The sequence below is a fragment of the Eleutherodactylus coqui genome, chromosome 3 (genome assembly GCF_035609145.1).
Source record: "Eleutherodactylus coqui strain aEleCoq1 chromosome 3, aEleCoq1.hap1, whole genome shotgun sequence".
Classification (NCBI taxonomy): Eukaryota; Metazoa; Chordata; class Amphibia; order Anura; family Eleutherodactylidae; genus Eleutherodactylus; species Eleutherodactylus coqui.
This window is the reverse complement of record NC_089839.1, coordinates 289976476-290003113: the sequence shown is the minus strand read 5'-3', so window position 1 is coordinate 290003113 and position 26638 is coordinate 289976476. Positions and strand designations below refer to the sequence as shown.

Here is a 26638-nt window from a genome sequence, read left to right as displayed (position 1 = left end):
ACACGGTACGGCCAATCCGTCACAGCAAAGCCGACAGATGCCGGCGCTGCGGCGCGGATTGCCCCGGCCGCAGCATGTCTATTTTTTTTTTTTTCGTTGCGGCTGCGCTGCTCTCTATGAAAGCACCGTCCGCACCAGAAATGCATGCGGCAAAGCCGATCCAAAACCCACGGCTAGGTGCCACGGGTTTTGAAGCAGTGCTTTCCCAGCGTAAATCTCAGTTTTTCGCTGCGGCCAAACCGCGAGATTTCCGGCGGGATTCCGCCCTGTATGAACCCAGCCTAAGACTACCAATGCATACTAACACACTGTGCAGCAGCTAGTCAGAAAAGCGGTGCGGCCATCTTTGTTCGCCCAGGACCGGGACCCATTTATCGTTTGGACAAGCGAGTGACGTCATCGTTAGCTCGTTCGCTTTCGTGCAGATGCATCGCTTATAAGTGATTGAGAATGACTGAACGGCCGCTGTTTCGACCACCAATAATAAGCGAATGCGCCAAAGATGATTTTTATTCCTGCATTAAATAAACGAGTGAAGGGCGAATGATTATTGTTCGCTTCCGCTCGTTTGAACGATTTTTTGAAGCACCCTAAGGGACGGGGGCTACACAAGATTACAGGGGTCCCAGATATCCGATTCCTACATTATATACACTTGGGAGACTTTTTGACCGACTAAACAGATTGCGGTCGGTTTTGTCGCCTTGGCATCACACTTATCGTATGGTTTACTATCCATGTACTGGACTCAGCTATGGCTGCCTGTGTCCTGCACATAGGGTTTACAGTAAGGTGATCTCACTATTATTTACAGGACATTATACGCTCTGTGTGACTATTACTCATCCTTTGGACTAGAACTGTGTGAGGAGATTCAGCTCCATGGGCGGGGGGCGACTAGCCAATGAGAGCAGCCCATTCCAGCATGGAAAGGGTTATGCTACCAATCCTATTACCTAGCAACCGTCTTCCCACTACTACAGCCCCGCCCCTCATCTCTGTGCCAACCAATAGGAGCTGTCGCCTTGTTCATCGCTCCTCAGCAGCGTAGTAGCGGGGTTGTGGCGCTTACACGAGTCATTTGCATCAGCCAATCAAAAGCGGATATGTTAATGAGGTGCGCGGCGGTTGGCTGGGAGTCCGGCACATGTAAGCCGGGTAGGGGACGAGGTGAGTCAGACTAACTGGAGCTGCTGAAGTGTAGAGAGGACAGAGCACTGCGCGCACCTACCGCACGGACTACCGGAACATTATGACATTGGAGGAACTCACTGCCGGAGACCAAAGCATGGGAAAGTAAGGAGCTGTCAGTGCGGGGGGCGCCTTGTGCCTGCTGGAGCTTGTGTGGGAGTTTCAGGTGGTCCCTGAGGGGGGACTTGTGCAAGTTGATGAGTTGCGCTTACTTTTGAGAGTGTTGCAAGGTGACTCTTCTGTGCATCGGGTCACAGCGGGTGTGCATTATCGGGTCACTTCTGCGAGGTGCATGACTTTAGGTGACCCTAGTTGTCTGTAGGGTGAGTGACCCGCCGGGTGATGCTGACAGATCTAATCTGTTGCAGGATGGACAGTGTGGGGTCTGCGCTAGAGGAGGTGCTGAGCAAAGCCAAACTGCAGAGGACGATCACCATCGGGGTGTACGAGGCGGCCAAGCTGCTCAACGTGTAAGTAACCTGTGGAACTACAACTGCCAGCACACCCTGCAGTGCATCCTGGGGGTTGTTGGAGTTGCACCTAGACTAGACTCTAATATTTCCCTATATACCATAGTGTGTGCAGTTCTCCAGCTGATTGCATGCTGAGCATTGTAGTTCATCCCTGACAGCACTGTAACTTGGCTTATGTTAGTATGGATACAAAGTGTCAGTTGGGAGTTTTGCAACTTTTCTTTCCCCCCTCTGACTTTAATGCTGGAGACTGCAAAAAAAAGTAACTATTTTTAATATATAGATATAGATTTTTTTTTTTAAACTTGGATTCTCTATATCTTCTGCCCCCCCCCCCCACCCCCCTTCCTGCAAAATTGGCTGATTGTATTTATTTTTTTTTGTATTTGCACATGTATCTCGCTCTGACCACGTCTCTGTTTGCACATTTGCAGGGATCCGGACAATGTGGTCCTCTGTCTTCTGGCCACGGATGAAACGGAAAATCAGGATGTTGCTCTACAGATTCACTTTACGCTCATCCAGGCGTTCTGCTGCGAGAATGACATAAACATCCTGCGAGTGAACAACATGAGCCGGCTGGCCGAGATCCTGGGCGGCGCTGACAAGGCCGGCGAACCTGCTGATCTGCATTGTATTCTGATCAACGTAAGTGACAGGGAGGGAGCTGCTGCATTCCAGGCCGCTCACCTGGGACCGGATTGTTGTGGGTTACCAGGTAGAATTCCAGGACAGCAGATCATTCCCTTTGTTGACAGCAACAGTCTGTCTGACCCTGCAAAGGGGGTGGGGGGATACCTGTCTGACCCTGCATGGGGGGTCTACCTGTCCGTAACTGTCTGACCCTGCAAGGGGTGGGGGGTATACCTGTATGACCTGTCTGACCCTGCAAGGGGTGGGGGGGTATACCTGTATGACCTGTCTGACCCTGCAAGGGGTGGGGGGGTATACCTGTATGACCTGTCTGACCCTGCAAGGGGTGGGGGGGTATACCTGTATGACCTGTCTGACCCTGCAAGGGGTGGGGGGGTATACCTGTATGACCTGTCTGACCCTGCAAGGGGTGGGGGGGTATACCTGTATGACCTGTCTGACCCTGCAAGGGGTGGGGGGGGTATACCTGTATGACCTGTCTATACCTGTTTGACCCGGAAAGTGTTTTTTTGCATTCTAGCTGTTGCCATTAAAGGAGTTATGCCAGGATTACAAGTTAACCCCTTTCCATAGAGTAGGAGTCGACTTGCTGATTAGTGGGGGTCTCGCCACTGGGACACCTACCGATCTTAAGAATGCGACTCCCATGTCTGTCACTTGCACACATGTAATGAAGTGCTGGCTGAGCATGCACTGACAGCGCTCCATTCATTTTAATGGCCCCTATATACTAGAGCGGGTGCCACGCGCGTATCTCAACAGCCCCATTGAAAGTGAATGGCGTGCTAGTGCACTTGTGTGACAAGCACTCCATCCAGTCACCTTCTCACTGCAGAGGGCAGGAGGATTCAGTGACCCTGCAGTGAGGACAGGATCAGCAGGGGTCTTTGTTGTGAGACCCCCACCAATTTGCAGGTTACACTGTATTCTATGGAAAGAGGATAACGTTCAGTCTTGGTACAACCCCCTTTAAAAGCTCTGTCCTGCCTGTGTTTGGGGAAAACTGGGTGGCAGCTGACATTACTGCCATACAGGGACTGTCACCCAGTTTTCTAAGAATCCTGAATAGCAAATCTGCCTTAGTATGCATCCCTCATGTAAATTTTTGTATCTTGTGACCCTTGGTGACTTATTGCCCAGCTTTCAGATCTACCTATAGAATGGATTTCCTATGAAGTTAATGCAAAAGTCCCTAACTACCTAAATCTACATTAGTGTATATGTATGGGCATGTCTGCACTTCTCATTATTGTGCCCCATATTCACCTGTCTTCTGCAGCATAGACTGGCACTATGTAATGCGGTATATAAAAGCCTATGTGGTAAACCTTACAAAGAACACCTGTGTTCTTTACGATCACCCTCCACCTACGACTTACCACACCTAAGTGGCAGTGCTTCCTGCTCCCGTATCCCCCCAGCGCAGAACAATTGATGCTCAGAGGGTATTGTGAGCCTGTTCCTGCCCAGCCCTATGCTTTCTACTGCCAGCTCCCAGTTTAGTTCCCATAAGACTGACTCACTCCCACATTCCTGAGCTCCGTGCGTCGGCCCCCACCCGGCTGGGAGTATCGGTAATGCAAGAACACTGACTTTGCTCTCTGTGCTACAAACTTTTTTTTTTTCTTCTTCCCCATCAGTACAGTTGGACTTTGGACAACTGCTTGTGATCTCATCACTAGGGCATTCCTGTCCGGTAACTTGTTCCGACATGTCCCTTTACTATTGGAAAGCTGCAGGTAGAGTAGAATGTATTGTAACAGGTGCTTCTACATTAGGAGTTTGGTTTCCAGCAGCGGCACACTTGTCTTTTGGGTTTTGTATTATAGATTGATTACATTGAAGCTGCATAACTATGAACAAGGAAGGGGCCTTTTAAACTTTTTAAAGACCTTTTTAACTAAAAAAAAAGTAATAAATATTTTTGAAAACTAATGTTTTTGTGTCTTTTTGTTTCTACAGAATCCACATGCTTCCCAGTTGAAAGACCCTGCCATCAATCAAGTAATCAGTTTCTGCAAAGAGAGTCGTTACCTGGATCAGTGGGTGCCTGTCATCAACCTACCTGAACGATGAACTTTCTCGGATCCGTATAGGACACTTTGTTTTAAAAAAATATATACAAAAAAATACTTTGCAGAAGTGGCGCCTGTTCCCTCCAGGGGAAGCTTTCACTTGTCAGATAGGTTTAAAGCCTCACTATACAAGTGGACATGACTGGGAGTAAGAAGAGTATTGTGTTTATACGGAAAAGGATACGAACGGCGTCCGTCGCAGCACCACTTCGTGTTTTTTGGAGGTCACCGGATTTTAAAAGTTCAGTAGGAGGAGTTGTGAATTTCCAGAACTAAATGGACTCTGAACGCCTGGCATAATCTATTTAAGATGTTTTTTAATGGAGAAGAATGGTTGATGCTCAAAAGTTATCAATATGAAAAGTTAATTTATTTCTGACTTATTTATCATATTTTGTTGTTCTATGAATTCAGTGAGCTGGTACGAGCGGCTTTTATAAACTGTGGTTAAGAGAACAAATTTTCACTTTTTATTGATATTAAATAAAACTTTTGGAAATGCCAAACTTTTTTCTTTTGTTCACTTTGTATATATTTGGGGCTATAGAGCACTTGGGTTGAAACTTTTGCATTACTCAACTTTTCCTTATAGGAAAGATACATTGTAACAACATTGCTGCTGCAACAAGCGGCTACTTTCATTTAAGACATGGTGTATTCTGGTTGTTTAAAACTTGCTGCAGAAGGCCCTTTTACACGGGCTGACAGTCGTTTGGACGACTGCATGAGCGCTGACGTCACTGCTAATGTCGTTGGTGCTCATGCAGTGCATTCAAACTGAAAGTCCTGTCGGCAGCTCACTGGCTTCTCTCTCGGGGAGCTTTCAGACCGCATGAGAAGCCAGCGATCCAGTGAGTGCTTACAAGGTCGTTTAAGCTAACGACATGTGAGCAATAGTTACTTTCCGCTGTTTGAACGAATGTTGGGCACTAATCGTTGCGTGTATAGGGACTCCAGCACCCCTTCACCGCAACGCAGTAAAAGCTAGAATATTCTAGCAGGATCATGCAGGGAGTCCTCTGGCCCAAGCTGTCCAGTACTGGTTCAAGGAACTGTTCAGAATGCTCCTACGAATGGGGAGGGCTGCACATTCTCACGTGATACTCCTACTCAAACATTTATAAGATGTGGTGAGGAGGTCCATTTGTATCAGAGATCCTGCCCCTACAAATACCATGGAGCTGTGGGTGGCTACCCAGACGGTATGGCTCTCCATCCCTCCAGGCATCTTTCATCCTCCTTGTGGAATTGCTGGCATGTTGAGTTGCTGCACTTGGCCAGGCTAGAAGGAGTCCTACATGACCATTCCTGTCCCATGACTTTTTTGGCACATCAGTATAATTCAAAAATCTAATAATTTTGCCCTCTTTAGTTTAGAGGGTTTTTCCCATTGACGACCTTCATCCCCAGCCCACAGAATAGGGACTCAATGTCTGCTGGAAGTACGACTCGTGAGCTCTGTACATCTTGCATGCCCCATGACAATGGAGTGGTGGTGCACAAGTGTGACTACTGCGCCATATACCTTCATTTGATGGAGGAAGATGCTCAAGTGCAACAATCTTCACCTGTCCCTGTAAATTATAGGGCAGCTTTACATGTGTACCTCCACTTCATTCACATGGGTGATTTGGGATATGCACTACTAGGTATCACTGGGAGTCCCAATGGTGAGACCCTCACCCATCATACATTTATCCCCTTATCCCATGTGAATAGGGAATAAAGATCACAAATGGGAAAACCCAATTTTTGGGCTGCTTTTATAATGTGTATTTTACCTCCTGTATCTGGTCTGCATCTTGTGGACCACCAAACGGAGCGAATGTATATCCATTCACAAATATTTTTCAGGGCTGTTTTTAAAAATGCAGCAGGACCTTTTTTTTTTTTTTTTTTTTTTTTTTTTTTAATAGAATATAAAGACACAGCGGGTTGTAATATGGTTCTGCATTAGACCTGTTTACAGTGTACTTGGCTGACACTGGCCATATGACGCCATGTCAACGTGGTGGAATTTGCTGCGGCACGTTTCACAGCAGAACCGCAGCGCAAAATCCACATCAAAAAATGGTGTGCCTTTTGATGTAGATTGAGGCTGGCAGGCGTATTTGAATATAGTGTTTTTTTTGTGCATACATTGGCGTATTTTACTGTAAATTTTGCACCCGCAAGTCATGTTCATTTGCACATGACAGACATGTTCTTTTTCCAGTGAAATTACGCAGTGTTTTACACATCTCATTGCGTGCATTTGCGCACCTCGCATCAACTTCTATGGGGACCTTTGGTGCGCAGATAAAGCACGCTTTTTTTTGAGTGAAAACGCACAAAATATGAAAAATGTGAATGAACCCATTAAAATGTATTACATGTGCAAATACACACATGAAGCGGACCTTTTGGGGCCTCTTTAAATGGACGTAATTTGCAAAATTGACGCACTCACTGAATACGCAGAAAACCGAGCCCATTGATTTTAATAAGTTTGTTCACAAGTGTATATTTTGTGCAATTGTGTTGCATGAAATAACCACAGGACGCTCTATTTTCCTGCGCATTTGCACACCAAAGGTCACCATCGAAGCCAACTGGGGGGGGGGGGGGGGTGCAAATGCTCACACACAATATACAAAGAGATGAGTAATGCGCAAATGAACCTGCCCTGCAGGCGGAAAAAGTGCAGTAAATATGCCTGTGCAAAATAAAGAATGGTTCGTTCCGTAAAAATGCAGCGCTGAGACACGCACAAGTACTCAGGCGCTCGTATGAAGGAACCGTAAATGTGGATTTTGTAGTGAAATTCACCCCGAATTGACACGCTGTGGATTTAGAGTGCTGCAGCGGACTTTATTCTGCAGCGTGTGCACAAGCTTTTACCGACACTGTAAAGGGTCCGCCCCTGTGAACATACCCTCAAGGGTTTTGTTAAAGGTGTAAAGAAAAGTTGGGAAACTTTTTACCCTTTGGGTTTAATTTCCTCACACTTTAAGATGTCTGATTGCCGTCAGTGAATGAAGACATTTGATTAGTTGTACGCAGCCTTGACACTAATTCTAGTTCAACCAGAAAGGTGTCAACTAGATACAATTATGTTTCATTCACTAACAGGAAACATTAGATGAAGCTTTTGGAATTTTTCTCAAAAAACTAGAGGAGCTGCCATCTAAGTAATGGCATTGTGTTCATAGCTTTAGCACAGCAGCCATGAGCTCGGCTTCCTCCTTCTGGTCCGCCAGTATCAGCCCTTGATATGAAGCATTCCCCTCATACTTTACCTCACATCACCTCTCCCTTTCTGACCCCCTATGAGCACCTGTCCTGCCCCCTCCGTTACTCCCTCATATCATTACCCTCATTCTTTTAGCCGCAGCTCCTTAGACTCCTCACATCTCCAGGAATCCTGGTAACTTAATCCGCATTCCCTGTCACCCACCGTTTCCTGTCTTCCCACACTCCGGCGAGGCAGCCCCCAAAAGAACGCTAAATATTTATCCCAATGGGAAGCTCCACTTGGCCACTGATCATGCCTACAGGCTCCGTGGCCCAGATTTACTTCCTGTTGTGCATATAGTGCCAACATATTCCACAGCGCTGTACAGAGATCCCAAAGCATCGGCACAGAAGCCCTACAGCAGTGGATAGAACTCTTCCCTCCCGACCCAGGATACAATTTTGTCCAGAAACTGAAGGGTCGTTTTAAAGGAAAAGTAGCAAGAAAAGCGCAAGTGTTTCCTGCAGCTTTGAGAAGTCTAAATGCAACATTTATGAAGAAGGGATTTAAATTTCCACAACCTGCTAAATGGTGTCATAATATTTGGTATTAGTAAGGTTGTGATCCGGACACAGAAGTGTTGTCATGGGGACACTGGATTTGTAAGCACCAGTTTTGTAACTTCAGTCGATGGCATTTGTAACCTACATATGAAAACGTAAGAGGTTTAAGGTGGGGTGAAAAGGGAGGTCAGTAATAAAGCATGAAGACAAGTGCTGGGTGCGGCTAAGGTAAAAGCATGTCAGTAGGGCAGGAACATTACCCTACAGCAGATGGTCCTTACATAAGAGAGCTTTACTCTACATTCATATATACTCAGTGGGAGGTTCTGTTCTGCATTACATGCTGGAAAAAAAAAATAATCTGAGATTTGCACCCGTCACCTATAGGCTCACATTGTGAAAGGGGGTTTTCTGGGACTAAACTATTGATGACCTAGTTGATCCGCAGGGGTCCACTGCTTGGGATCCCCACCAATCCGCTGACTAAAGAGGCTGCAGTCTCTTCTCAGGGCTGTGATGTCACTTTCATCTATCACAGGGGCCAGGAGCAGACTAAAGTGGTCCCATAGTGTACCTGGTCCCAGATCAGTGAAGCAAGTAGGCAAAGGTCAGCAAACCGCCAGCTGCCGCTAGTAGGGGTAACTTAGCACTAGTGCAGAAAACCAGTGTATATCCAAACGCTCGACAATATAGGAGGGATAAACATGAAAATGTATGTAAATCAGATTAAGGGCGCGTTCAGACGACCGTATATCGGCTGGGTTTTCACGCCGGCCGATATACGGCGTCTCTCTCTCTGCAGGGGGAGGAGGCTGGAAGAGCCGGGAGGCGGCTGGAAGAGCCGGGAGCAGTGCTCTGAGCTCCCGCCCCCTCTCCGCCCCTCTGCACTATTTGCAATAAGGAGAGGTGGGACAGGGCGGAGCTAATTCCCAGAACTTAGCCTTGCCCCCGTTCCGCCTCCTCTCATTGCAAACAGTGCAGAGGGGTGGAGAGGGGGTGGTAAGGAGGCAGAAAGGGGGCAGGAGCTCAGAGCACTGCTCCCGGCTCTCCCAGCCTCCTCCTCCTGCAGAGAGAGACGCCGTAGATCGGCTTGGCATGAAAACCCAGCCGATATACGGTCGTCTGAATGCGCCCCAAGATCTACCGTAAGACTATGAATGGGAAGTTACCCGACAAGAATAGGACGTGCTACGCCTTTATTCAGACTGTCTCTCCAAATAAAAAAAAGCACCCCTGTGAATATCCCCATTCAAATCAATGTGTTCCACTTCCATAAGTTTGTGTCAAATTTTTTTTTAGTTTTATATGGAATCACCCATGTGAATACGGCCTAAGTGCCTTAGTGCATGTGAAAAAAAAAGGAAACTAGCACCAAATCAACATGTTTCGGCCAGGGCTTGTTAGATTGGACACAGACCTGTCAGTCTTAAAGGGCCATTCCTCATTTCTATGAATAGGCGACAATCCCTGCACCCCCCAATAACGACACGTGAACACAAGAACGAGGCAGACTGTAAATAGCTACAACATTGATGTATTTGCATGGTAAAGTTTTTACAGAGTCACAATCGAGAACGATCTGCTGCATCTCGCAAAACAAGAACCATTCTGGTAGAATGAAAAAAAAAACAAACATACACCGACAAATCATACAAAAACATTTCACCGACAGTCCAGGGATATGTCACACGGATCGTAGACTCCATACTGACAGGTTACAGCTCGGAATTTCAGCAAGAACATAAAGACTTATTTTTGGTAAATTTTTCCATTTTTTGTTAAATGTATCAAAGTGAACCGGGCGCCAGACAATAGGGGAACAGGCAGCCATTGTGTGACCAGAGCCAAAGTTTATAAGGATTCAGTTAATATCCTTATCAAGGGGCTGTCCAGGATTAAAAAAAACAAAACAAAAAAAAACAAAAAACACATGGCTGCTTTTTGCTAACAGTGCCCCATTTGTCTATAGGTTGTATGTGGTACTGCAGCTCAACGCTGCTTTATTTTAATGGAGCTCGACTGCAATACCAGATATAACCTATACACAAGTGTGGCGCTGTTAGAAGAGAAAGCAGTTGTGTTTTTCTAATTCTGGAAGCTCCTTTAAAAAGGATTGTACCACAATTGACTTATTGCCCATCTGTGTGATTGGTGGGGGTCTCACTACTTAGAACCCCACAGATCCCAAGAACAGGGGTCCTGTGTCTGTCCCCCTTTTCACTGCAGGCTCACTAATCCCCCCTAAAGGAGATTGAATAGCGCTGCAGTCACGCATGTGTGGCACATCTCCATTCTCAACAGGACTGGCGGAGATTGCCAAGCGCTTTTGCGCAGCTATTTCCGCCAGCCCCATTAAAACAAATGATGCGGCCCGCAGTGATGAGAAGGGGACACAACACTGTTCTCGGCGAGGGTCTCAGACCCCACCATTCGTGGATCAGGGAGAAGTCAATTGTGGTACAACCCCCTTTAAAGCAATACCTCCAGAAGAGAAAACCAGATAAAATAAGTCCCTGGCCAGCAGAATGGCCGCTGCTCCTGCGGGGGGCGCCGGACTCACCTTCTGCGAACCATTTCTAAAACAAGAAGACAGAACAAGATGTTTAGTTGGTTTTTTTTGGTACAAATAGCAATAACCCCTCGGCTGCCAGTGTAACACGCCCGGCCATGCGTCCCAAGCCCCACTGACACCAGAAAGGTCCATATGAAAAAAAAAAAAATACAAATCCTGTTGAAAATGTCTAAATTTACTGTGAAACTGTCAGTTTAGAAAAATATAGGTTACAAAAATAGCTGAATAAAAAGAAAGAAGTTTTCCTCTAGAAGAGCGGAACGTTTATTGATGATCCAAAAATATTTGCTAAACACAAAATGAGAAAACACGCCCCCCCCCCTCCCACACCACCCTGGGGGTCTCCGAAGAGATTACCCCACTACCCACAATGCCATGCAGCACCACAGGTCCCAAGTAAGAGGAAAGTGAAGAATAAAAAGAAATCCACCAATCATCTCAGAGGGTAAAGGAGTCGGAATGAAGACAATTACACGGCTGGATTTAGAAAAATCACATTCAACAGATTTTTATTAAAACTTAGAAGTGTGGTGCCCCCCCCCCCCCCCCCCAAAATGGCAAATAGTGTTTTAGGTTTAAGACATAATACATAGACGGCTGCTGGCGGCTACAGGAGGGATGTACTAGGAAGGTGCCAAGTCAAGATGGCGGTCATCAGTACTGATAGAACACGGAGACAATCAGTGGCCGGTCGTTGGTGCCGATTTGCAGTCCATCCTTTGCATTGGCTGAGGGATCAGAGGACGCTTGTATAGAGGAAACTGGCAACTAGTAAGGGAGTTGCGAATTCTCCGTTCAGTCCGCCATGATGGTGCGTTACATTCCTGTTCAGTGGCACGCGAATAAAAAAACAGGACATTAACAGCAGTTGTCCAGTTTAAAAAAAAACAAAAAAACAACTATTTTCATATCCCCCATTAGTGAATTCTGAGCTAATAGAGGGGGTTCTCTGTTCTGTATCACACATTGATATGAATGGGGATTGTGTAATACTGTATTTCACCTGTGATGGCGCTGCAGAGAAACTGAACACTTACTGCCAGGTCTCTTCACAGATCCCAGCTGATCACTAGAGATGGCAGGCAGTCACTTTATAGTTATGGGACCCTTCAGCCGCTTTATAAGGAGGTCTTGATGGGTCGAATAGAACAGTGACAAGAAAAAAAAAAAAAAAAAAAAGTCTTTAAATGTGAAATCCATCCGCAGTGCACATCTCCAGCTCGTAGCTCACCCAGCCACTGGGAAACTACAACTCCCAGCATGTCAGCTACCATGCCAGATCATCAGATGGAGGCTCCGATGTGCGCAGCATCTTAGGCCTACTTCACACGATTGTAAGAAAAAAAAAAAAAAAGAATGCCATTTTAGTGGCTTTTTAAAGTTACCGGCTTCTTTGTGGCATTTTTGAAGTCCGTCAGTAAGTAGCCAAGGAAAAAAAAAAAGACTGAAGAAAAAAAAAAAAAAAAGCCGTACCCAAAGCGTGCTGTTTTGAAAACAAGATGCCACAAACCACCCAAAACACCACAAAGAGGCCAAAAGCAAGAGAATCAATAATTTACTAGACTTTAGAGTAACATGTGGCTGCAGGGGTTCTAAAAAACTAAAAAAAAACCTAAAAAAAACACTTAAAAAAAAAAAGAAAAAAAGCTAAAAAAAACGCTGCGTGTGAAGCCAGCCTGAGGAGGGTGAAGACTATTAACCTGTAGCATGTTCCCGTGTAATACCCCCCCCCCCCCATGCTGCACTGGAACGACTGAAGCCTTCTATGCAGGCACCCCGTTCCAGATTTGCGGTCCCTTCACTAGTACTACCAGCAATTAGTACGATCCCCGCTATCAGATGTTTACACGGGATATCTCGCTGCGGCAATAATGAAGCGGCGCTTCCATCCAGCACTTTCTCCTTCCAGTATCTTCTTCTACGGCATATTCTTATCAATGTGGCTTAGAAAGGATGCGGTGAGTAACGGGGAACCGCCCGCCACGGCCATTACTACGGACATACAGCGAGTTCCAGGGTATGGCTTGCGTCCTATGGACTTGGCGGAGGATGGGGAAAGAGATAAAACCAGTATGCATCTCATGTATCAAAACGGCGGTGAAGAAAGCTCGGCCATGTTGTCCAACAGCAAGGATCTGCGTTCCCGTATGTTGGTCTATTAGTGGTCATACAACTGCCCCCCCCCCCCCATTAAAATGCCATTATAATTTTATATAAAGTATAGGCTATAAAAGTCCCATGACCCATAACACTTAACGCAAGTATCTCAGAAGAACCGCCCGTAAAAATGTATTCACTCCTCACACGCCGTTGGCCGCCATTTTGGTTGTGGCATCTCCGCATGACTATATCCGTCTGTGATCAAGGGAGTTAGTTGGTCGCTGCCATTGAAACCACCGACAAAATGGCTTTCCCCGCTGTGTGTATAGGAGGTTCCTTGGCGAATACGGAATACCCGGTGGTGTGCAAAACACATTGGCAGCCATTATAAAATACAGCCTATATAAAACTAGACACCAGTTTACCCACGGAGTGAGAGTAGAAGATAGTGATTATTGGACTACAACACCCATCATACCCGGCAGAGCTTCATTTAACCGTTTCTGGTCCGATAACTCATGAACACATACACAACACTCACCACTATGGCACATAAGGAGTGAACTAGTAATTCGCACATTGATAGAAACCACTTCTGCCCCCCCCTCCCCTTCCCAACAAATTAAATTGGAGTGTCCCTGTACAAAAATCCCACAACTTTTGCAATTCGCTACGTAATAAAATACTTCACCTCGGTAACTAATTAAAAATACACACAAAGGAGACGTTCTATTAAAAATATACTGGAGATATATATATGCACTGAAGTCTTGCTGCTACGGAAGGAGTTTCTACAGTTTATGGCATTATGTCGAAGCACCAGCTGTAACAGTTTTGGGAAAGGAGGAAAAAAAATACATTATATTTTGCCAAAATGTAATTTTTCGGCACAATTTCTTGGCTGATTTTCGGTTGGTCGAGACGTGTTGCAGGGAAAACGGAGTGCAAAAAGGTCCTTTGGCTTAATGGTTTCAATACTTGGCTTTAAAACACTGAGGATGAAACAAGAACCAACATGACTATAGAAGGATGGAGACATCTCGGGTAACAATGACCCCCATGGTGGGACCAAGACTAAAAGACTGGTGATGTATTAGACAACAGACATTTGGCCCGGGCTACACGATGACCACTAGGGGCTGTTGTGCAATACTCCGGTCCATTCATTCACATGGGAGTCCGTCAGGATTGTCCTGCCAATGTGGCAGTTGCAGAGCCGCTTGCTGTGCGGCAGCTGACTGGCATTGATTTACGGCCTAAGCCTTAGGGATCTGTAACCGATGCTGCAAAAATAGTGTATTTTGCCCATTTATGAGCGGTATGATATGTCCATAATGCAAATCAAGGCTTCCAGGCTTAAGATCATCCTAACACTCCCTTTAAAGTGTGCAACTGCAGAACAGTGATGCCAATAGAGCATTTGATTTCTTTGGTGAGAGGAAAAAAAAAAATAAAAAAATACCCCACAAAATAAAATGGTCCCTCATTCTATATGGCTCTTAGAATAGAATTACACAAAGCAAATAGCCAGTTGGGAATTCCTAATGGGTCTGCGCCTTTATGGAGTTTCTGAAGAGATCTTGGTTCATTTACATTGATGGTAGAACCATCTAAAAAGGTTTTGGATGACCAACGGTCCCTAGAAACGACACTATACATTGTGTGACCCTCTACGCCAAGAGTTGCGCAACAATCTCCCATAATACTTGTAGAAAAAAAAAAAAATTCCACCCAACTCTATAAAGGGGTCAAGTGAATGTAGAGCGGTCAAAACGTTGGAGCTTCTGGGATGAGGCCTACAGAAAGTCGAAAAGATTAGTTGACACCATGGTGAACCATGCGTGCCTTCAAGTACCTCCAATGCCTACGTATAGTATTGGCAGCCACTTTGTTGCACAATTACTATGCAACCTTTAGGAACTTACGGCACCAAGTGCCTCTGGCGTGATCAGGCCTGCAAAATGACCGTCTAGTTAACATGGGCAATGGGGGTTCAAGTAACGGCAGATGCTGGTTTTTCTGGATTCGATAGATGAAAATGGACCAAAGGCCATGGAGTGGCAGATTGGGGTCTGTGTCACCATTCGCGTCCTGCAATGCTAATCTGAGCAGAAAATGGAGGCAACTTTGGTCTCGATAAGATTACTTAGCGATACTTAGACTAGAGAAGTAGACACTGCACAATATAAAAAAAAAATACCGCCCCAGTCCCGTAAATGATAAGTTTGGTTTTAGAAAGATCTCGTTTTTTTTCCATGAAGATGAAACCTAAAAAAAAACAAAGAAAAATAGAAAAAAAAATTCATTGGTAAAGATTAAAGATTAACTTTTTTTTTCTCTTTTCTTCTTTTTACGTGGAAACCAGAAACCCTCAGTATGATCTGAGTAAGGATCTGCTTGGTGAAGAGAGACAGAAGAGATGTTCGCTACGGATACTACAATATAATGCACGGCTTTTTATCCTTGAAGGGGTTTTCTGAAGCAGGAATGCCCACAAGTAAAGGGTCGGTCTTGGCGTGTTCTTCACAGTAACGCATGAGATCGGCTGATGCTTTGGAAATCTGAAGGAGAAGAGAAGAAAGAAAGTTACGTTTATGAGAAGCTGACATCCAATAACTTATTCTGTATCTCGGTGGTCCTGGAGAGGCCGTGGGACTACTCATGGACATTCAAGAAGAACATTACCTTTATTCTTTCTATGGACGCCTCCACCTTTAGTTGCTGGACGGTTCTCCGTGCTTGTGCTATGTTATTTGTGCTGGTTGTTTTGGTAGACATCTTTGGTGAAGTCTAAAAGGGCAGAGAAGATTGAAAAAGAACATCAAAAAACGAATTTCAGAAAGTTCAGTTCATATATTAGTGAGCATTAGTGGTCATGCAAAGAAGGCGAGGAATCATCACACACTTAAAGGGAAGCTGCCACCGGGGTTCAAACTTCCCATTAGTCTGCACATTAGGCCAAGTTCATATCTGCGTTCCGATCCCCTGTCCGAAAGGATCAGTCTTATGACGGAACTCATTGACTTTAATGGTGTCCGTTTGGTCTTTCGGGATTTTGTGCCGGATCTGAAACGGAACCTCCGCAGATGTGAACATAGTGGCGCTTCAGAATAAACATTCCTTGAAGATCCAAGTCTGAATAGAGCTTGGAATCACAGGGATGGCACCGCGCCAGCCTCTGCCCACCCTGATCGCCTCTATTTCCTTGTTCATGTATGGCGAGAGAGGAGTCACTCTAGATGATCTGGTTGGAGAAAGGCAGGCATATACCTGCCCCATGACTCCAAGAACCGTTCAGACTGGACCTTCAAAGTAGACTTGTTCTGAAATGGTGCAGAATAAGCCATGTGGGCCCAGAAAGTAAATATCATGTTTCGGCAGTATGAATCTGGTTTACAGGTTCCCTTTAAGACCCCCATACACATTGGAAAACAGTCGTCGGAGTTTGTCGATTTTGGTGAGGCTGGATGAGTGTCGCCCGTGTATGAAGACCTCCTGAACTTTCCCAACACATGATGTTGGGGACAAGAGGAGGGTGGACATGTGGAGTTTCAAATGGCCTATCCTTTAGTGTAGATAAAGTTGCTGCAGGAGTCGTTTGGCTGAGACTTTCTCCACTGTCCAACGTAAACCACATGAATGCTTGGCCAAACCGAGTATTCATGTGTACGGGGGAGGCGAGTCAAATAGCTGCCAGCTGAACAACTGTTGAAGGCCTATGAGCACTTCATGCATCAAAGACCACCAATTAACTGGTCAGACATGTTTTCAGACCCAGTGAATGCCAGTCCTTCCCTTTCTTCTAGATGGGCATGGAGCAGATTACATAGTGTAAATACCTTGTGTAATGCCAATTGCATTTCTTATCTACTTCCTACAAAGCTTGAGAAGTATACACGGCATTTGTAAAATCTTCAGACCCTTTTTTAAATTTTTTAAAACTTTTTTTATCTCATGTTTTGGCCTTGTGCAAATTAGAAAAAAAACCAAACAAACTAAGTTTTTTCCTTATCTTTCTTCCCTCAATACCTCAGCATGACAAAGTGAAAACAGAAGGTTTGTAAATTTTTTAAAAATGAAAGACTAAAACTTCCAACATTTTGCATTGACATTAGTCAGACCTTGTTTTACGACACTTGAAATTTAGCTCTGGGTCTCCCATTTCTCTTGATCATCTTTGAGAGGTTTCTACACCTTGACTGAGTCACTTATGGTAAATTCAGTTTGGACATATTTAAAAAAAAAAAAAAAAAAAAAAAAAAAAAAAAGACATCCCCCTGTCTTTATAAGGTCTTAGAGCTCACAATGCATATCAGAGCCAAAACCAATCCATGAGGAGGAAAGAACTACCTGTAGATCTCATACAGGATTGTATGGAGGCACAGATCTGGAGAAGCTACAAAAACATTTCTGCAGCATCTGAGGGTGCAGTTCTCTCTATGAACGAGCTCCAAAGATCCTGTGTGCAGAAGGTTGACCCTTTTGGAACTTTCTCCCATCACTGCAGCCTCCAATCTGGGCTTTATGACAAAGTGGTCAGAAAAAGCTTCTCCTCAGTAAGGGAGCATGGAAGCCCGTCTGAATTTTGCCAAAAAGCACCTAAAGGACTCACAGACTGCGAGAAACAAGATTCTCTGGTCTGATGAAACCAGGATTGAAGTTTTTGGCCTTAATTCTAAGAGTTACTGCCCATCACCTGCTGATTACCATCCCTACAGTGAGGCCCGATGGTGGCAGCATCGTGCTATGGGGTGTTTTTCAGCAGCTGGGGGACAGGGAGACCAGTCAAGGTTGATGGAAAACTGAATGGAGCAAAGTACAGAGATATTCTTAATGACAGCCTGATCCAGAACACAAGGAACCTCAGACTGGGCAGAAGGTTCACCTTCCAACAAGACAATGACCCCAAGCACCCAGCCAAGACACCACAGGAGGGGCTGAGGGACAACTTTGAGAATGTCCTTGAGTGGCCTGGCCAGACCCTGACTTGAACACAATTAAGCATCTCTGGAGAGACCCGATAATGACGTCTGCAGACGGCCCCCATCCAACCTGACGGAGCTTGAGAGGATCTACAGAGAACAATGACAGAAATTCCCAAATCCAGGGGTGCAAACCTTATGACATCATACTAAGACGACTGGAGGCTGAAATTGATGTAGATTATATGCAGCATGTCATAAGAGCTTATTAAAAAAGACAAGAAAAAGACAACTTTGCTAATGGTCTTTGTTACAAATGGTGTCTATAGCTCTTAGGCTGGTCTGTGCATCTCCATGGTAACAGACTACAAACCCCATACACCGTAGTCGTGTTTTGAAGTCATATTTTCAGCAACCATTTCTATAACTATTATTTAACAATTTTAATGGTTTAAAAGAAATACAAGCGTAACCACAATACTGAGTCACTCAATTTTTAGCAATCACTGGAAAGCCGCGCCAGCTTGCACAATTAGTGCGGTTTTAGTGCGGGACTGAAATACAACGGTGATCCCGGACAATGACAGCGGCTCCTAGGAATGCACAGCTTGCAAGCAGCGAGTCCCGAGACTATGCAAACGTCTGTTTGGTTATTTGAGGTCAGACGGAGCTGTAGAAGCCATCGTAAGAGGATTGTGTGAGAACCAAACGACAGCGGTACAAGGCAAGGACATGGAAACCTTTATTATTGATGATCTCATAACATAGCAACAGCAGGACGGGCATCGGCATTGGTTACTAATCGTCATTACATCGCTGATACAGGCAACATGGGAGTGCGGCCAAAAGACTAAAACACGAGATGCATTGCAGCCGAGGGAGAACACAGCAGAAGACGCACGCTGCAAGTACATTCACTGAGAAGTAGCAGAAGTCTCCGAGCCGTGCCAAAGGGGCCCGAGCCTCGAGCCCTTCATTCTGTCCGGATCATTGGTGGTTTGGTCTGGATTGCAAAGCTCTTCCATTACAAATGACATGTTTATCCGGGTGTCGCCAACAGATGCACAAGACAGCATTCCCGGCGGGGCAGCAGAATGTGCACCATGCGTTGATCAGGGCTTTACGAAGCACACGTGTCAGCATTCGACAGAAATCCCTGAATGGTGGCATCGTGCCCAACCCTCAACATAATACGACAAATGGCATGACGGTGACATGGCGACATTTCTGTAACCGGACGCTTTTATTACTTGGCAGCAGGAATTCGTGAAAGTATCGACTAAAAAAAGTGGAGAAATGGGGCAGTGGCCCCAGGATTACAACGCCGCGTTGCCAGACGCGCCGGCTGTCCATAAGAGAAAGACTAGTAATTATTAGGAAATAATAGTACCACTGTTTCTGGTGGCACAAGGCGCGAAACAGCTGTGCTACATGCATGTTACACACACACACACACACACACACACACACACACACACACACACACACACACACACACACACACACACACACACACACACACACACACACCATCCCATACAACAGGGATCAGAAGCAGCACCGCACTGGAGATGGAGGACCTGTGATGACGTCACCGTCATGCTCCGCCCCTGATCATATGACGGTGATGCTCATCCCGAGTGAATGACTCAAATGCTGCACCCCATATCTCGTCAGTTACGTCAAAGGTCCTTCATCCCCAGTGAGGCAGTTACATGCTCCGCCCCTTATCACATGACAGTGACATCACAGGTCCTGCATCCTTGTGCAGATAACAGACTACAAACCCCTTGTGGCCTCAGTTGCTATGGAATACTAACGAACACCTAGCCGGACAGCAGCCGTGTGCGTACAGGACCTGTGATAATGTCCCCATCATGTGATCAGGCGCAGCGCATGTAACTCCTTCGCTGGGGATGAAGGACCTTTGATGAAATCACCATCATGTGATCAGGGACAGAGCATGCAAGTCACTCACAAACACACACTACTCACACAGGGATGGGTCATTAGTATTTTGATGGCAGCTGGAGCAGTGGAATTCTGGGCACTGGTCTACCTGCTTATGTTTTGCCTTACACAGGTGTCACTTATCAGTCATGCCCCAGGAAAGCTAGCACCTGGGAAAGGGATGCAGTCCCTTAATTTTAGCAATTGGGGTGGATTCCTGGGTCCGACCCCCTCATGCATCCTACAATTGAGGTTTGTCAATATTACATACTCCGCTACGAAATTGCAACACCAAGAAGGAAAAGTCGTAAGGTTATGCAAATTAATGAAGTAGAAGGCGTCATTAAGATATGCAAAACAAATTCTCAAGCACCTAGCTCCAATCTGTGCCATGTGGGAGGGGCTTTAAATAGTATAAAAGCCAGATTGAAAGTTTTACCATCCACATATAGGGTAACCCTCATCGCCAATACTTGCAAACAGAATCCTTGAACGGAGAGGCCTCGGTTTATCACTCTGGCAGATCGCTACGTCCGTAGGCCGAGACGTTAGCAAGTGGTTGGGAGGACAACTGTACTCAAATGACAGCAAGAGCAGCAGAGAGGCATGGACGGATCGTCAGATTAGAAGAATGGCGCGTAGTCCATAGTTTGTAGTCATGCTAGTGAATTTGGCCATCACATCCCAAGCCTAGGGTGTCGAAAGAGTCTACAAAAACCATCCAAAGGAGTTTGCACGACATCGGTCTGACGTCCAGAGACAGGCGTTCCGACCTCAAAAGGTTAGCATGGTGCAAAGCAAGACGCAATGGAGCCCGAAATGAAAGTCAATCCTCTTCAGTAAAGAGTCCCAATGATAGCCAGAGATTAGATTGGTTTGGAGACTACAAGGGCAATGCCATGAAGAGGCCTTCACAAGGGAGTGCAGCAATGGTCCTACAATCTAAGAATTTTGGTGTGGGCTGGCATAATGAATGGTAGCCGGGCCTCTGTAGGCTTCATTCCAGGGACACCAACAGCTCAGAATTATATTGATTCGGCCGTGGAACCAGTGGTACGGCAATATCTCCGAAGTGTCACAGCAGCAGCTTTTCAACACAACGCCAGGCTGCATGTTGCTCATTCGTGCAACTGTGAACATTTTGCGTGGTCCAAATAGGCTACCGTGGCCTGTGTAGTTTCCAGGCTCGTCTCCCATTGAGTTCATTTAGGATGTCATTGGTCGGCCATTGCACAGGAAGCTGCTAGCAGCGCTTATTGATGACTTGCATGCCCAAGTGCTTTCAGAAAACTCATCAACCATCGAATAACCTCATTGATAGCATGCAAAGGCGTGTAAGTGTGTGTACTTCTGCGCATGGCGCTCATACTCCCATTCTGAATTGTTACGTTTTGAACCTTTTGTTTCCTTTTTTAAATTTGCATACTATTAACATGTCCATCGATCCAGCGATTCCCACAATTCCACAGCTTTTCCTTTCTCATGTTGCAACCTCAATATTGAGTGTATTTAGCGCCTTATACAATCGGTGGCTGACCTTTCCGTCAGACAACACCATCACAATACGACTAATGGAAGTAACAAAACAAAGTGGTTCCACCTGTTTGAGCACGAGGACGTCACGGCTCGGCCCAGAACACGCAGGTTAAACCTCGTCAACAGCTTCAGTTTAACCTCAGAAAAACCTCAAAGCCTGTTGTTGTGGGAGGTCAGCAGAGGACAAGATCCTAACGAAGCACATGATGGGAATCCGACCATGCAGGAGGACTACCAGCCAATCAGATTACTGCTTGCTTTTCCTAAAAAATTGAACTAGTGGCTCGGAGCACTGGTGCCTGAAACGCACAGGACTGCACTGCATCAATGAGGGATATTGGATCTTAATACACAGAGCTCGAGAGATATACCTCCCCATCTAAACATGGAGAAGTAACTATATGGGGGCGAGGGAAATATCTCCAAATTCATTGGATCCTCAATCTGGTTCTCTATTCTTAGATCGAGCAGATTTGGTGTTGCCATAGACCAGACGAGCCCCCGTGCATGACTGGAGTACAGAGAGGGGACGTTGTATATACTGTTCAGTAAGTGACATCACCAAGACGAGGCGCATTCTACTTGTAAGGCCCCTGAATCTTCTCAGAACGAGAGAGAAACGTGGGACACATTTTAGAAGACACGGCCATTCTTTAGGGATGAGCGAGATGGTTGGTGGAATCGTCCAGTCCACAGATCCCACGTGACGGCGGCTGGAGTTAGAAGAGTTCTCAATTCTTAACCCTTTCCAGTCCACTGTGACGTCTGAAGACATTCTGATTGAAGGCTGTACAGCTCCGATGTCAGAAGACGCCCGGCAGGGTATTCTTACTGTATATTACTGGCCGCTCTGTTGTCGGGGGACTTTCCAGCATGTCCCATACCGCAGTACTGGCTCTAGCCAGCAGACGGCGCCATTGTATAATGGCAGAAAGAGAAAGCCCCCAAGGAAACCCTGAATCCAATTGCAAAGGGTTAAAATGGCAACATTTGCATTCCAAGAACAGCGTGTATTCATCCATTTTCTTCACTTGCTTGGAATGAATCCCCTTGACATTCGTCAGATGAGTGAGCCACAAGGCCAAGGTGTCATGGACATACAAAAATGTGGCGCAACAGTTCAAAGACGACTGAACATCATGAACCAAGAGAGCCTCGGTCACACACCAGCCGGTCCGATGACGCGATTCCATGAGCGGAGCAAGTGGTTTGGGGTTTCTTCATGACAACTTTGACGTGGTCTCTTCTTATGTTCTCTATTCACCTGACTTTGCATTAGGGGGATTTTGGCTTTTTCCAAGCATGAAGGCCACTTTCCGTAGTCGCACATTTTCCAGTTGTGCCACTCCACCCCTTAAGAAGTGTTTGCAGTGGCTATGCAATCATTGTGTCGATGTTGTGATCAGTGTGCATGCCAACAGGGAGATTATGTTGCAAAGTAACAATTTTAGCTTTTTGGCAAGTTTTTATTTTTTTTTATAGTGACCTTAGAACGTGAATGCACCTCGTAAGCACCACAAACTCTACACGACTCTGGTCCCTTTACCTTTGCCATGCCAACAACCTGTTTCCAACAATCTCCAAGAGCTACATATGAGGACATCAGCGTTACTACACGGAGCGCGTGACTCATCAGAAAGGCAAAGAGCAAACAAGACCGACTCAGCCCCGTAAACAGCCGCAGCCCGGGAGGTGCAGGTATGTAGCCGAGGGCACCTGCCCATTGTAGATTAAGGAATTCTCAATCACGACGGGAGAAAGTCCGGATTATTCACATAACTGACGGATTATATTCTTCGCAGAGGAAATAACTCCAACGTAATGTAACACCGTACCTGTGGGCACGGGAGCTCGACACCGCCGCGGAAGAGCTGAAGCAAGGCAATGGGATCAAACTTACAACACTGCACTGAAAAGGGCCATGCGGGGGAGCATGGTGGTATCACCAGCTTGGGGTTGTATTTAGATGGCGCTGGCAGAATGGGCAATGCCAATAGGCGATCAGCTACCATGGTGCCCTGCTTCTAAGGTATCTCTATAATGAGCAACATTGGACACTTCAGTGACTTTTCTGGACAGCAAACCATTCCGCGTAACAACTTTCACACTTCCTTCTCATTGGCGGTTCGCTGAGATAATCATCTCCGTGCAAATTCGTTCACAAGTTGATGGAATACGAACAACTGTGACTTTACACCAGACGACTTTCGATAAGGCTTTTTAAGGAGAGCTGAAATGAAACGACTATTGAGCAAATTGTCGGTCATCAGGGATAAAACGTGCTCTTTCTGCGCCAAAAGGTCCCCATAGAAGTCAATGGGGGGTGCGCAAATATGTGCAGAATACGGAATGGGATGTGTGAAACACATCTGGAATTGGCCATTTCAAATTAATGTGTGGGTTTGCCACCCGGGCAGAAAAAGTACAGTAAAATATGCCGATACATGCGCAAAAAAGCCTCATTCATAGTGCTGAAAAGTTGTGCTAAGGCGTGCGCAGTTGGGCATACGCTCATCCGAAGGGGCTTTTTCACACACGCATAATATACATGGATAGAGCCCATTCATCTCAATCAGTTCATTCACAGATGTGTATTTTTCACACATTTGGTTACATGGAGAAAAAAAAACAAAAACAAAAAAATAAACCCCACATGTCCTCCCCTAATAGCCCATTGAAATCAATGTGTGCGTAAATACGCAAGCAACTTGTGCATTCTCAGCAGAATTACAGACACAAACAATGGGATTTTGGCGGCTTGAGCACATAAAAAAGACGAATTACACTGTGCATTGAAGGACTGAAGCGCACATCCGCCCCAGTGACCCCCAGTGAACGCACCCCAGAGTGCAGAGCATCCACCAATATTCAATTGCACACTATGGTTCATTGGTATTTTGCACCTTCACGACCCCCTCATATAGGTCATCGCCGGACAATCATTACCCTGCAAGATGCCATTTTTCACACTTTCCTCCAAGTTGCAATTGCTGCACTAAGAAAGCCACTGGCACGGTGGGCACTGTGCCAGCTGCCCACTGATTTGTTGGAGCGACACGCTCCGAGGCGACACTTCAGCAAAACAGTTAAAGCTTTAACTAAAAGACACAGATCCCTCCTGCGTTTCCTGTTGTGCAATTATGCAAATGCCCTGCAGACGGGGATCCGGCGGTGGGAAGAGACATCCAAGTTCGCAGGGCTCAGGAAGTTGAATGGGCAGCGAGCCAAATCCTTTAGAATAAGCTGTGCTGAAAGGTTGGTCTGGACAAGTCAGAAAGCCAAAGGGGTCGGGGGCCACGGAGCAAACCAGGTCAATTCCTGGAGAAGTCAGATTTTACTGGTTGGACAAAATTCAAGACTGGAGGGGGCTCACCCAGCGGGGGCATTATGGGGGCTCCCACTGTGGAGAAATGTGGCCACCATTCATTTGGATAGTGACTTTAGAAACGGGAATCTCCACCATTTGAAACTAACATTTTTAGGTCCAAAATCTTGTATTAAATTCCTTAAAGGGAACTTGTTAGGTTCCTGAACCAACAGGCTACTACAGCCTCCATGCCACCCATATCACATCTTGTATCCAAGCTAGAGGCGGTACAACAGGGTACTACAGCCTCCATGCCACCCATATCACATCTTGTATCCAAGCTAGAGGCGGTACAACAGGGTACTACAGCCTCCATGCCACCCATATCACATCTTGTATCCAAGCTAGAGGCGGTACAACAGAGAACTAGAGCCTCCATGCCCACCCGTATCACATCTTGTATCCAAGCTAGAGGCGGTACAACAGGGTACAAGAACCTCCATGCCCACCCGTATCACATCTTGTATCCAAGCTAGAGGCGGTACAATAGGGTATTAGAGCCTGCATGCCCATCCGTATCACATCTTGTATCCACGCTAGAGGCAGTACAACAGGGTACAAGAGCCTCCCTTCAAGTGGTCAGTGTTCCACAATAAATGATCCTTTTGCTCCGATCTTGTAATCACTCATCAGGGTTGGTGTCACACGGCTCCTTCTAGGGGAGGGATTATTTTTTGACAAGGAGTGCAATTTAAGATGCCCATTAACGCTTAACAGCCCTTGGCCGAGTGCTCGTTCGTCTGACGGACATTTCCCCACTATGTCCCGCACACATATAATGCTGTGGAGGGTGGAGAGAGCCACAGCTCAGTTACATGGCAGCCGCAGTTATTATGGTGTAGTGTCCGAAGGGTGGTGTGACCCAGAGCCATGAGGGCAGAGCCTGGCAGCAGCAGTGGTGTTGGGCACTGTGGTCGCCATGTAGCGCTGCCTGCACGGCCATTTGAGTCTCCTCACTCTCTTCCCAAGGAGAAAAGATAAGAGGTTCTGATTCACTTTAAAGTCACTTCCAAAATGCTACACATTGCATGGGGACACTATAGGGGGGCGCTGTGGAGGGTCCAACTGAAAGTTACAGCTAGAATTAGAGAAGCCCGGATGTCATCACCGACCCTCCTGCAGCCGTGGGGGATTCCTCTCAGACACAAGGGGTTGCAGTCTGGCAGGTCTTTCTTCCAGTTTCATCATCATCTCCCCCGGACTGCTGACTCACCGCCTCTTTGCCCTACATTCACTCAGCTCACGAAAACGGCTGATAACAGGGAATCCAAGCCCAGCCAATATAGGAAGGAAAGACTTCAGACTGAAGATCACCCTGAAAGTGACCGACTCTCAATAGCCCTATATCTTATATCTGCTGCTCTTTGTCCCGCTGGAACAAAAGTTACTTATTCCAGTGAGAAAAGGAGGAAGCAGAACAAGAACGGAGCGGCTTCCTCCCCGGGCAGGTGGCTACAGGACAAGGTCTGCCGGCAGATGGCCAGATACCGCGGCTCTACGGGGTCTTCTGTCGTATTCCTTCAGCATCTTCGTATGTGGAAGTGTTGGTTCAGCATCACTAAAATGTCCCTTTTAGTTGACAGCAATCAGAGATACTGAATATGGTGAAAAGTTACACCGTTGCTACAACTTTTCCCTTACACACGGAACAAGTGAGCATTACAGAATCCTTGGGGCCCCTTCACAATGGCGATCGCCGCAAAATCGCAGCTTTGTTCAGGTGATTGAGAGTCAGTGATGTTTTTTTTGTGATAAAATAAAAAAATCCCGCATCGCTGCCGACCGCGAAAGGTAATAGTTTATAATGTTAACAACGCATCGCATGAAAATAGCAAGTTCGCGCGTTGCAATAAAAGGGAGGAAAACATCGGCTAGAATATTAAAAAAATTAAAAAAAAAAATGCAGAAAGATTGGACACGCTGAGATTGTTTTTTTGGACGCCACATCGCATGAATGAAAACATTGTAAATGGGAATGAAATCATTGAAAATCATTGGTTTCATAATTCTGCGCTTTCACT

The 26638-nt window shown here is 46.0% G+C and overlaps 2 protein-coding genes across 2 annotated transcripts in view; one reads left to right on the top strand and one right to left on the bottom strand.

The window, feature by feature from the left end:
- The first annotated feature begins 1161 nt into the window (after positions 1 to 1161).
- Positions 1162 to 4899, top strand: GADD45A (growth arrest and DNA damage inducible alpha). Its single transcript, XM_066597649.1, has 4 exons — positions 1162 to 1296; positions 1560 to 1661; positions 2099 to 2312; positions 4281 to 4899. Exons 1-4 carry the CDS (start codon positions 1253 to 1255, stop codon positions 4392 to 4394), a joined length of 474 nt encoding a protein of 157 aa, XP_066453746.1. The 5' UTR covers positions 1162 to 1252; the 3' UTR covers positions 4395 to 4899.
- Positions 4900 to 11285: 6386 nt separating this feature from the next.
- GNG12 (G protein subunit gamma 12) overlaps positions 11286 to 26638 on the bottom strand; it is an 86787-nt gene continuing 71434 nt past the window's right edge. The window contains exons 3-4 of the mRNA XM_066597648.1: positions 15528 to 15632; positions 11286 to 15403 (exon numbers count right to left, since the gene is read on the bottom strand). Coding sequence (XP_066453745.1) covers positions 15278 to 15403; positions 15528 to 15620 — 219 coding nt within the window. The 5' untranslated portion in view covers positions 15621 to 15632 and the 3' untranslated portion in view covers positions 11286 to 15277. The remainder of the gene's footprint in view (positions 15404 to 15527; positions 15633 to 26638) is intronic.

Coding starts and splice junctions, on each gene's coding strand:
- GADD45A (XM_066597649.1), top strand. CDS start 1,253: ATGACATTGGAGGAACTCACTGCCGGAGACCAAAGCATGGGAAA. Junction 1,297..1,559: donor GGAGACCAAAGCATGGGAAA/GTAAGGAGCTGT, acceptor AATCTGTTGCAG/GATGGACAGTGTGGGGTCTG. Junction 2,313..4,280: donor TGCATTGTATTCTGATCAAC/GTAAGTGACAGG, acceptor TTGTTTCTACAG/AATCCACATGCTTCCCAGTT.